This window comes from Adelges cooleyi, unplaced genomic scaffold (assembly GCF_023614345.1).
Source record: "Adelges cooleyi isolate 19-005CV unplaced genomic scaffold, UGA_ACOO_1.1 ACOO_flye_CR_arks_rails_tigmint_CR_PRNA_376, whole genome shotgun sequence".
Taxonomy (NCBI): Eukaryota; Metazoa; Arthropoda; class Insecta; order Hemiptera; family Adelgidae; genus Adelges; species Adelges cooleyi.
In genome coordinates, this window is record NW_026096053.1 from 984,334 (window position 1) to 997,177 (window position 12,844).

Sequence of the window (12,844 nt, forward strand, 5' to 3'; positions counted from 1 at the left end):
AAAATCGCATAAGTGTACCATTTTAGCAACTCGACGATTTGTTCGTACACACCAAAGTAGATATTCGCAACAAAAAAAACCCCTCTAGAAATCTGGTACAATTTTCCATTTTTAATTAACAAAAATCAAGTTACTCTAAAAAATTAATCGGCAATAATATTTAAATAACACATGCAGGTAACCTAACCTTTACTTTTGAAAACATAATAATTGCGATTTAGGTTTCGTTCTGACCGTGTAAGTAGTATATATTAGTAAGTCTGCCTTAAAATAGCAAAAAAATACAAAAATTTTAATCCAAACAATAAAATTTTAGTTAACCTGAAATTTTAAATTTCAAACTATAACCATAATATAAATACCAATTATTGCTAGGTGCCTGGAACACTTATAAAAATATATATATATATCAATAAAACACAAACGATAAGAACTAGATGTTAAATCACAATTTATTGTTTTTAAACAGTTTATGAGAGAAAAACAATTTTTAAATAATACATATTATGTATTGAGTGTACCTAATTTGATTTTAAAAATGCTTATACAAAATAATTAACAATTTTATTATATTTTACCATTAAAAGTCTAAAATAAACACTTGATTATTATTATTTTTTTTTACAATTTTGTGCATGAAAACATTCAAAATAAGTGATAAAGATAGCAGTCTGTGAGGACAATAATTTTAACACATTTAAACAGAATAATGAACTAGTTAATTTTTTTAGAATCGCCGCATTTTTGGCAATAATAAATTAATTTATGTACCGTTTGTATAAATATTATATAAAAGTGTTTTTTTTTTTACTTAATTTGTATTACATACATTATTTAATTAAATTTATATTTTTAGCACAAGCTATAAGCTTTTGAAGTAGTAGTCAGAAACACTACGAGAAGTTACAAATGTGTTAAAACTAATATTATTATTTTCGTTACAACTTGCTACGCTCTTTGAATTTTTAGTTTTAAAATCCAATTAGATTTTTCAATGAAATATTAAATTTTATGTGTAAACAATAACCCTGTTATAATAGTTCAACGTTTATAAGCAATTTGTTCATTTTAAATAGTTTATTACACAATTCAACAAAAAAAAAATAATAATAATAAACCACAATGTACAACACAAAGCTATCACTTGGTTTTAATGTTCTAAAAAGTTGTAGCTCGTAGGAATGTTATAACACGTCACTATTATTATTATTATTATAAATATAAACCCAAATAATTGTTAATACTTATGAACTTATCTTAATTATATAATAATAATAATAATAATTTATAATAAAAACAATCACTTGCATACAATAATAACATTAGAGGGAATCAGAAGCAGAGTCATTTTCGAGTAGTTTATTTGAATTGTGTTTGCAATGTGAAAGAATATTGTTGAAAAACATTTTTTTTTTCAGTTACAATAATAAAAAAAGGTGATTTATTTCAAATGACTATAGTAAAATCTTTTTTCTTTTATTCGTTTTGTAGAACTAAAAAAGTATCACATTGATTTGCATAATTATTTCACACAAAACAATACACAAAATTTACTACGGCCAATGGTGGGATCAAACCTACTACCGATGGAAATACTGAAATGAAATTTGGTTCCTTTAAATTAGTAATGCTATTAGTAATGCTAAATTAGCAATTTTTTCTTTTAACAATCATTTATTTGTCGTAGAACTTAGTAAATATGCGTTGAATTTAACAAGTGAATGAAAAAATAATAATTGGCAGTGAGATAATATCAAATAACGTATTACTAAACAACATTACAATACACACATTTATGAAGCTATCCAAATTGTGTACTATCATTCCGTTATCCGTAGTATGTTAAACTAAACAAAACTCTTGAAATATGTTTTAAAGCTTTAATTGCAAACTTTAAGCGTATAAATCAACAATATTATGAAAAGGGGATATTATAAATGAATTGTACCTCTGAAACCCTCAATAAATCTTATATACTAATATAAGTAAATTAGGTGTACAGTCTCCAACAAGAGCGATATCTACAATGTCAGTACTACTAAAGGATAATGAATGAATTATATTTACAAAATACAATAATTTCAAATCATGTTTATTTACTACGGTTGAATAATTAAAATATTTTTAGTTTCATTAACCTATTTTTACTTATTAAAATAAATACATTTTTTTTCTCTTAAATTCAATAATATAAAATATTATTTTCCAACAACTCAAAAAAAAAAACAACAAACAACGTAACAGTACTAAAACATGTTTAGAAAATATTGCTTTTAAAAATAATAATTAATTAAAAAATTAATAGCATGGTAAAGGAATGTATACAGATAGGCTAAATATTAAACATGAAGATAGACCGAATGGATGGAAAACATTTTACAACAAACTAAATGTAATTCCGACAGCGAAAAAAAAATTATCGATAATAATTATTTCTTATATTGTGCAAGTTTTTATAAAAAAATGTAATGGTTTAAAATCATTAAAATGATGGGATGATTTTTAATTAAAAATAAATAAACCTTACGCTTTAGCGTCTACCATATCTATATTGATTTTGTAGTAGACATACGGGAAGTACTCGGCTTGTCCAAAACCAAGTCCGGGTATGTCGACACTCTGAAATCAAACAAAGGACGATTAAACAGAAATTTAAATCGCACATACATAGCATATTACAACATACATCGTGTGTACCAGGAGCACCACCTTGTTGAGCACTACTGTCCAAATGGCCGTATAATTGGTGCAAAACGTCACGGAGCCGTTTAGTGTTTTTTTTATTCGGGTGCAATAACATGGCTTGAAAATTTACAGGTAGACCGTATCTGTAAAAACATAACAACAATCAATTTTAGTATTCCAAGAACCCTGATTAGATATTTTGTTTAAACCCGGTCCACTGCTACTGGTTTATTTGGCCAACATTGGCGTTGCTATGACTTGTAACAAGTTTACCCAAAATCAATCGGTAAAGGCCTACAATTGTTCAAGTGAAACTTCCCTTAGTACTACCAGTCGTATGGGACCGGCTTATTAAGTTTAATCGAGTTTGATTACCTCAACACAGATTCAACAAACACGCGAAGAGCTTTAACATGTATCCAGGCACAAAAACATTCGCTAAAATTGACTTTTAACCATCTAACCAACGGCCCCTAATACACAAAAAAATTGTTTACATTTAATAATACAGATAAGTATTTAATAACAATAGTATACGTAAAATGTACTTACAAATTGTTTTTTCTTGTCAGTAACAAGCTTGGTTATTTCATTTTTGCCAGCAGCGAGTTCAACTTCGTTATAGGTAAAATCACGAACTATAAACCTAAAAATTAAATTAAAAAAATAATGTATAAATAAACAAAAAATGGTTAATTTTAATCTTTTTTTAAGCGGAGGGATTTAATAATAAGTTTTAATATCAATTGATCTTACAAAAACTAGCACATAAACAGCAAATTTGGATTTTACAGACAAAGATAAAAATAAGTGATGGTTTTTTATGGAAAAAAGCAAACATATTATCCTTGTCAAAATAAAACAAAATGTGCTAGTCTTTGTAAAGAAGTTAAGGCAATTGGTTTTTGTCAGAAAAAAACTAATGTTTTAGTATTTATCAAAAAAAGAATATTGTGTTCATTTCTATAAGAGGTGTTAATATAATCACTTATAAAATCTTGGAATTATACTTCTAAAACATATGGCCTTTAGCTATTTGATTTTGGTGTCGACAGCTCAACTAAAATATGTTGCAAGTACAATTTTGGGTTTACTGTATAAGTTGATGAAAATAGAAAGTTTTTTTTTTCATAAACGTGGTAAATAAAATAATCTATGCAGGAAAAAATGCATTCAATACTGTAAGCAAATTAAAGGAAAAACTTAACAATTCACCACTGTAAAATAGTCAAATGGTACATACTGCATTTTTAGAAAATAAGTTGTACTTACTTCTTTTCCCTTGCATGATGCTTGAACTCCTCTGCCACTTTTTTGAACAAGGTTATGGTGTACAAACCGTAATCGTTGTCTTGACTAACCAACTGACTGGAACGCGGTACAATCATGTCCGTCAGTTTTTCATAATTCTGATTCCAATCGGAAAAAGCAGATCTAATGAGTACAAGAACACTAATCATTGTAGTGTATGACAGAGAATACAGTGTTAAATTAATGTAGAAAAACTGCATTACTTGGGCACAACTACAAGCAAAGTGGTCAGATACTCTGAATCTTGTATGAAATGCTCTTTGCGCACTATGTCGGCCAAGTTTCTTGTCAACAAACTACCTGTTTGTTTCTTTTCCATGTTTTGCAAGCTGCTCTTGAGATTATTGTAAACGGACGATTTGGTTTTAAGATCTGCATCGATCTGCCCAACCTGTTTGCTGATTATGTCAGCTATATTACGCAACGATTGCTTGATTGGATATTTAGCCATGTCCCATTGAAAATGGGTTAAGTAGACGGCAAGGTCTCCTAAAACAACAATAATTTATACTCAGCCGCAAGTGATTATTTGCTATACACTTTATGTTTTTTGTTTTTGACAACAATATAATCAACTGATGCAGAGCATGAAACAGACACAAATCGTAACAATGAAGAAAAAAAAAGAAAAATTAAAATAATGTAGCATTTAATACATTTATCCCTTTTGTCACTGGCGATTTAATTAAATTAAGTTTCTTCATTTACTGGTAAACAAAACATTTACATTGAAAACTGTTATTATTGGGCAATAAATAATAATTGTATTATTATCAAAAATCAACATTAATTCATATCTGTATAATATATACATTCATTGTTTTACATTAATAAAACTTTCATTATTCAAAAGCTACTTAAAGCAAACATTATTCGTAACTGATCAAATTAATCTTACTACCATTTTTCATTTGTTATAAAAATTATAATGTTCTTACATTATTTATAAACGTCAAAATTAAATAGTTGTATTATACAAAACAATATGTTTTAAGTGAAAACTTGTTATTATTATTTATTATTAACATTATATTAGTAGTATTTATTTAACTACCTGACCCTTTTTAGTATAAAAAAATATCTGAAAACAATTACAAGTTCTTAGAATTAAAGTAGATATTTATTTTAGAATAGACAATACTGTTAAGTTTTAAGGATAATTTTAAGTAACTTTTGAAAGTCCAAATTGAAAAAAAACAATAGAAAACTGTTCCATGCCCTGTTACAGATGCATTGAAAATGTTACCATTTTATTTTATATTATACAGTTAGTTATAGTTATGGTCGTTAAATTTAGTTTAATATGATTAAATATTCATCTTAGTCAATTTTTACATTAAATATGAGTGTTATAATATTATAATAATAACGTGAAAAAATCCCCCCCCCCTTCAAATAAAAAATGGCAATACATCGCCAATTACTTAGAGAATAAATTATTATGATTTAAATGCTAACCGTAATAACATAAGCTTGCTGTGAAGTATCAGACATTATTCACGATAATTTATTAAAATTGAGCAATATTTGTGTATATTTAATATATGAATATATATATATATATATATATATATATATATAGGAATTGTTTAGTTATTTTTCTTTTCTCTTACGTTAAATTTAAAAATAACATACACTATATATGTACTCAAAATAAAAAAGGCAAAATAAAAAAATCACGTGTAAAATGTAAAATTAACTTTTGTGGTTATACAAACAGTATTATGTGCATAAGCCTAGTGTGCATATCAAATCAACGTACCTACTAATTAACTTTTAGCAATAAAGCTGCTTTTATTTTTGATAATTTTTTTTTCAAACAAGTTTTTGACCGGAATAAATTTAAGTTTAAACTAAGTAAATCAAATTTTACAGATTATACTTATTCTACAATTATTGATTATATTTACCAATGTACAATTGATTAAAATATATATATTAAATATTTAAAATAGTAAGGGAATTAACAAAGTAGGGAACAACAAAAATCTACTAAATATAATATGAATAATGAGAAGTTACTGTCATCAGTTCAATGTGGTCAATTGTTTAAAAAAAACATACAGAATAAATACATAAAAATATAAATTTGAATTACAAGCTCAAGTACTTTTTGATGATTTATCTTTATAAATAATTATCAAACAAATTGTTATTATTATTAAAAACAATAAATTATAATAGTTTTGTTATTTTCAATTATTCCTTATTAATATAGCTATAGGTTCTTTTACCCCTAACATTATAACAATATTAAAAATCAATGGTAAAAAATAACTATATCTGTTCTACATGAGTTTACTTTACTTATTTTATATAAAAATACATAACTTTTCTCCAATCGCTATAAAATGTAATAAGGTAATGGCTAGAAAATTTAAACTATTCTACATAGTTAGATTCTCGTGAAAAGTCATAATTATTATGTTAACTCCAGTTTATAATACTTATGTGTATATGTGTATACATATATATGATGTTAGTAATTACCATAAATGAAAAATTATCAATAGAGTTGAGCTTGCCAGCAAAATTATTTTATAGTGAAAATATAACCATTGAACACCAATGGCCAAATAAATTAATAAAAAATAATAAACGTAAAAATGCCAATTTCAGGAGATAATATACATACATTCAAAAACGATAATAAATGGAAACTACAATATTGAAAAATGAAACCACAAGCCAACACTGCATGAAGCATCCTACTAAAAGCAGCCGCTTACCTTGGGACGTTAGACACACGCCTGTCGGCCATCTGGACTTTGAATAGCTCAAGGCGGGCTCTTCCCAGCACACGGCCCACGACTCTCAAGACAATGCTGTGTCCAACGCCACACACAACAAACCCATAACAAAGCTTTTACTTTTTGCAATCGCCAACAGAAAAAAAGTCATAGGCCTACCTCACTAAACCTATGGCTACATGGCACTATGTGTAGACCAATCATAATATATTGGGCCTCTCTCTAAATATCTAGGCTTTACTAGGGCTGTTTAAAAAATGCTAAATTTATTATTATAGTAAAACATCATGAAGTATCCTTTTAAATTATATGTCTAAACTAAGCAAAACATCTATAAAAGTTTTTTTTTCTTTAATAATAGGGTGGTTCTTATTTTGCCTTTTATAGAATTTTAATGGGTACACTTATAAACTGGTTCAAAATAGATTTTAAAAAAAATAAGCCACCAAAAATTTCAGGTTCTAATTTGTATGTTAACATGTGTTTCAAGTCAAAATTTAGTGTATTTTATAAAATAATGATGTAATCATTAAATTAATTATTCCATGATATTTGCTGCTAAGTCCTTTTGCAAATTAACATGTCACTCAACATTTTGAAAATTCACAGACATTTTAAAAAATAAAATGTTTTAAATGTTGAGAGACACATTAATTTGCAAAAACGATTTTTCAAGAAACATTCTAGAATACTTTACTTTTTTTATAAGTCATTATTTTCCTTAATAAATTGAAATAAAATATAAAATTGATGAGACGGAAAAACAAATTCTAAATATATTTACTTAGCTCTCCCTTTAAATTATGACCCGATATAGTGCAATATTAATTTCAGAACATTCTTAATTTAATGCCTCTACATTCAGGTAAAAGTTTACCTTTTACCTGACTTTTAGCGTTTTAGGGATACTCTTAACAAAGAAATTAAGACCTACAAATTTTGGTTGTCTAATTTTTATCAGTAAGAACCTATTGGGGTGTAACTATTCAAATTCCTCTGAACGCAATATAAGGACCACCCTAATGTAATAAAATTATGATATAGCGTGTTGAACAGTTTTATAGCTAATAGAGTATTCGAGTCAATTATTATTTCTGGCCTTTAAAGAAAAAAAAATGTATGCCAATATATTTTATGCAAAAAAGAAATTAAATTAAATGGCCATCTATTTATTATATGTTGTAATTTTATAAGTTGAGATGCCATGTCTGTCCTAGTTAAATCTTAACTAACTCTTGGTAAATACAAAATCAACAAAATGTATTAAATAGTTATTTAAAAAAATATATATACGTAAATGTATATTTATATATTTTTGCTAATTATTGATTGATACTTTCTTTAAACGATCGCTAAAATAAAAAGGAAGTAAATTTTAGACTTTGTCGTGGTTAGTTCATTAGAACCATAGGCACTTATGACAAATTAAATAATAAATATAAAGGTACAAAAATGAAAGAATCTATTTGTATTTAATTACACTATCATTGCAATAATATAATTAAACAACAGACATCTGACATTTATGCTGATATCATTTTTTTTTAATCCATCATAATCCACAAGCTCATGACGAACAAACCACGTTACAAATCTAATTAATTTTCCAGCATCCCCAGTTATACTGATTAATAATGATTAACAAAGTACCAACATTTAAAGACATTAACTAGCGTATTTTTTATATTCATGGTCCACCAAAAGAAGAACTACCAATTGCACACACTACGTGACAAAAAAAGTATGAACAAGATTAAAATTGGATCCGCATTTTATTATTTGAATGTGCATTGAAAATGTTAAATCATGTATGAATTAAATATGTTAATAAATGTAAATGTTGCAAGCACTTTTCTTTGTGACCGATAAAAAGGTAAAATAAAAAAAATTATAACATTAAAGATAGTTAAATAATAGTAATACAAAATTAGCTGTAGAAAAAGAAAAAAATATTAGAATATTTCAGAAATTTTTTAAATGTTTGATATTTGTAAAAATAAATGATTAAATCACGCAAACATGGAATCACAGGATGCATTTAGTTCTTCACTTTGGCATTTTTTTTTTTTACACAAGCCCATAATTATAATATTAACCTTTTTTTTTTAATCTAATTTAATTTGTTTTTTTTTAATTACTTAGTACCATAATTTAAATAATACACATTAATGTATTAATTAAAAGATAATAAATATATATTATAAATATATGTAATATTTGTTTGGCCTTTTTAGCTTTTTATGGTTTTTCCAATAGTATAAATGTTAAATAAGTATACAGTTTTATTGTATAGTTATGTTGGCACATGGATGCAAAGGGTAAAGGAAAAACTCAACTAAAATGACCAATAAAAATCCAGGAAATAAAATAATAATGTTTCAAAATGTAGGTAGGACAAGGTAGGTACACTACAGAGACAAGTCACATGAACTACGTCGGATATCGTCATTGTTATTCAATGGGATGGGGGGAAAAAAACCATTCTTAATGTGATACATACCGTTATTGGCCATCAAATTCTCTTGCAGCTTATCCCGTTGGTCTTCCAGGACTTCGCCTAAATAAGACGCTACCTTATGGGTAACAGTATCAACGAAACTGTCCAATTTTCCCAGGTCGTCAGACAAGCCGACCAATTGATCTAAAGTACCCACTTTCAGGTCTGGTATGTGGAACTTGTAGTTAATCGACAGACTGTTCTGTTTGCTGGTGACGTTGTTGAGCGTCTCCCAAGTCTGCTGGCAGGTCTTGTCGCCGGGTGCCGATATTAGCCAGTATTCAGTCATTTTTTCCAAATAACTAGAAATACTAACAACGCTTTATAAAATACTCTGGCAAACGGGACACTAAAAAATGATGTGTAACGAAAAAAAAAAAGGGCAGGGTCGAGATTGGATTTTTGTGTTTTATCCGACAGCTGACCAAACCCGATCGCCAAAACACAAAGGCCAACGCCCTTAACGTTACTAAAACAAAATGCACTTACTTTCAAGTCGAAAAAATGAGCTTTAGAGGCAAATTTTCTTATTAATTAAGTGGACAGTTTCTGAACTGGAACACGCCTAAACCGAAAGAGACCTTGTTAACAGTATGATCATTTGTTTTCGATAACATCTGAACACTGATACGAAACGGACACACCCAAAAGTTAAATTGTTCAAAGTTAGATAATAGAATGTTTGAAAACTGAGCGAAATTGACGGGAGTTTTGGCTGTGTGTTGGCCCTAGTACGGAAACAAGACGTGATTAAAAAGAACACAATCAACCCCTAACAGCACTAAAATATAGGCGTTACTGTGTTTTCTTTTGACCAGTTTCCAATGTACATTTTCGGGCGAATTACATTAAAAAAATCAATAGACTATTATTACCAACATGGCAAAAGGGTTTAATTTCGAAAAAAAGGGAAATTCCATTTTGCGCTGACGGCTCGTCAACGTGTCTGATAACACGATTGATGATAGAGAAATACATGCACACACACATGTATTTATTATTTTTAAATTCAATTACGCTAATGCAATTTTTGATTTATTACTTATTAGTGAGTTAGTTGTCTGACGGTTTGTCGATTTTTGCTTAACATAATATATTATGATGGCTGCTACCTCAAAAGAAACAATCTGTCAAATCGGCACAGTGTTGGCGGACACGGCGTTGCCGATGAAAGAACGTTTTCGAGCACTTTTTACATTAAAAAATATAGGCGGTGATCTGGCAATAGACAACATAGCTAAATGTTTTACAGACAAGTCTTGTCTATTGAAACATGAGCTGGCCTATTGTTTGGGGCAGATGAGAGACGAATACGCTATTCCGTATCTAATAGAAGTGCTCAAAGACGTTAAACAAGAACCTATGGTACGACATGAAGCAGGTACAAGAAAACCGTTCTTATATTTGTTAATTGATTAATTTGGTACAAAAGCAGTCCTATAAAATAATAAGTATAAATAAAATGTAATTTTTAAATCGACTAGGATGCGAGTTATGTCCAATATAATTTGCTAAAACACAACAGTAAAACCCCATGTGATACACATTTATTCAACCCATTTATGCCCAAAGGTATATATAATATAATATACTAATTTGATAAATAAATTTAAATAATATTGGTATAGAAATTAAAAACTGGCGATCTACAGTTATGGCACAGGGTGTAAATGGGTAACACTATATGTATGATATATATTGAGTTTCAAATAACAATATTAATGGTTGGAAATCAGTCGTAAGATTACAAAAAATCCTCTTATTTTTCTTGTAATTGCTAAAAAAGTATAATATGATCTGATAGTGTTATAAAAACTAGTCAAATGAAAATTTACTCTTATGTAAAACAAAAATTGTACAGTGATCATTTTCTACATATTAATTAATGTTTATAAAATTGACAGCTTCTAAAATTATTGATTTACAATTTTGAACTATTTTCTACTATTGTCTTAAACCTGGTGAGAATGATCTTTAGACGTAAATAAAAAATATAAATTTGACTACATTGCACAATAAATGTAAATTCTATAATAAGCAACTATTAAAATAAATAAATGTTTTTACTTTTGAATGTCTAGCTGAGGCTTTAGGAGCTATCGGCAAGCCTGATGTCATTCCAATTCTTGACGAATATAAGAATGATCCCGTTCAAGAACTCGCTGAAACATGTCAGTTAGCCCTAGGAAGACTATTGTTACCTAAAAACAAAGCCAATGTAGAAAATATCTATGGATCTGTCGATCCAGCACCGCCTTCGGAGGTTAAAAGTGTAGAAGAACTAGAAAAAATTCTGAATGATGAAAACGAGAACCTTTTTAATAGATATCGAGCAATGTTTTCATTAAGAGATATTGCATCACCCGAGAGCATAACTGTGCTTTCTAAAGGTAAACATTTCTCTTATTGTACAAATGGATAAAAATTTTCAGACATTTTTGTGTTATTTCAGCGCTATCTTATGGCAGTGCCCTATTCAAACACGAAATTGCCTTCGTCTTGGGACAACTACAGTCACCCCTCAGTGTACCATATCTAAAAGAATCTCTTATGGACGAAACTCAAAATGACATGGTCAGACATGAATGTGCCGAAGCGTTGGGCGCAATCGCCACAGACGACTGTTATGAAATATTAAAGAAATACCTCGACGACCAAAAAGTAGTAGTAAAAGAAAGTTGCGAGGTAGCTTTGGATATGTGCGAGTATGAAAATTGCTCCGATTTTCAGTATGCTAACACAGTAGAAAAAGTTACAGCCTAATTGTATTAAATGAATGATTTTAAATTGAAAATACTTAAGTTATTCAATAAAATTTGTACATTAATCTGCTTTATTTTTTTTATTATTTATACTAAAAAAAACTGTTTATAACTGTTTATTGTTTAATATTATACTTGCAGAAATGCATATTAACAGTTTGTTTTTTATGTGGAGTAGATGATTAGGTAGCTTATTTGGAAAAACAAAATTCTCTCACCCCAATATATTAAATTTTTTTTTTTTGTTAAATACAATGAAACTAACACTAAGAATTCAATAATAACTGTATTATTAACAGCTATAAAACAACATTTAAAGTTTTAAAAAAATTATCAATACGACAGTTGTATAAATGAATTGCTGGAAAAAATAATGCAGAAGTGGACAAGTCCAGTTTTATCATGTTGACAAAGTTATCTATAGAAAGGAATCATGTCCTTCACTTTAAAGTTTTAAAAACTATTGTAAAATCATAAGCATTTTTTTAGAGTCACGCTGAAGCTAAAAAAATAAGCATATTGTAAATAAACATTATTCTGACGAAAATGTCTTTTGTAACTTAAAATAATACAAAGATAACCATGTATAATGTATTAACTACTCTAAATAATATTTTTAAAATAATGTTTAATAAATTACATTATTGTTATAATTTTACTACTTAACCTATTTTTGGTTTGACAATTGAATTCCTAAAATATTTTACACCATAAATACTGTGTAACATATAAAATGTTTTTTAAACCCATTAAATCATTACTATATAATTGATATATCATTAATAGTAGACAAAATTATTTATATAAACCATAATGTAAATATAATAATATAAATATAT

General features: G+C 27.7%; 2 protein-coding genes across 3 annotated transcripts; one reads left to right on the forward strand and one right to left on the reverse strand.

The window, feature by feature from the left end:
- Positions 1 to 626: 626 nt before the first annotated feature.
- On the reverse strand, positions 627 to 10,084 carry LOC126840265 (V-type proton ATPase subunit C). 2 transcript variants are annotated; one of them, XM_050575896.1, is made up of 8 exons: positions 9,733 to 10,084; positions 9,247 to 9,545; positions 4,200 to 4,485; positions 3,958 to 4,119; positions 3,238 to 3,331; positions 3,061 to 3,158; positions 2,687 to 2,828; positions 627 to 2,619 (listed from the first exon to the last, which is right to left on the reverse strand). In XM_050575896.1, exons 2-8 carry the CDS (start codon positions 9,530 to 9,532, stop codon positions 2,524 to 2,526), a joined length of 1,164 nt encoding a protein of 387 aa, XP_050431853.1. In that variant the 5' UTR covers positions 9,533 to 9,545; positions 9,733 to 10,084; the 3' UTR covers positions 627 to 2,523. The 2 variants fall into 2 exon arrangements, with proteins under 2 accessions (XP_050431853.1, XP_050431852.1); XM_050575895.1 differs by having other exon boundaries at positions 9,247 to 9,554.
- A 119-nt stretch (positions 10,085 to 10,203) lies between these two features.
- On the forward strand, positions 10,204 to 12,161 carry LOC126840267 (deoxyhypusine hydroxylase). Its single transcript, XM_050575897.1, has 3 exons — positions 10,204 to 10,624; positions 11,325 to 11,633; positions 11,696 to 12,161. The coding sequence occupies exons 1-3, from the start codon at positions 10,342 to 10,344 to the stop codon at positions 12,004 to 12,006; spliced, it is 903 nt and encodes a 300-aa protein (XP_050431854.1). The 5' UTR covers positions 10,204 to 10,341; the 3' UTR covers positions 12,007 to 12,161.
- Positions 12,162 to 12,844: the final 683 nt, after the last annotated feature.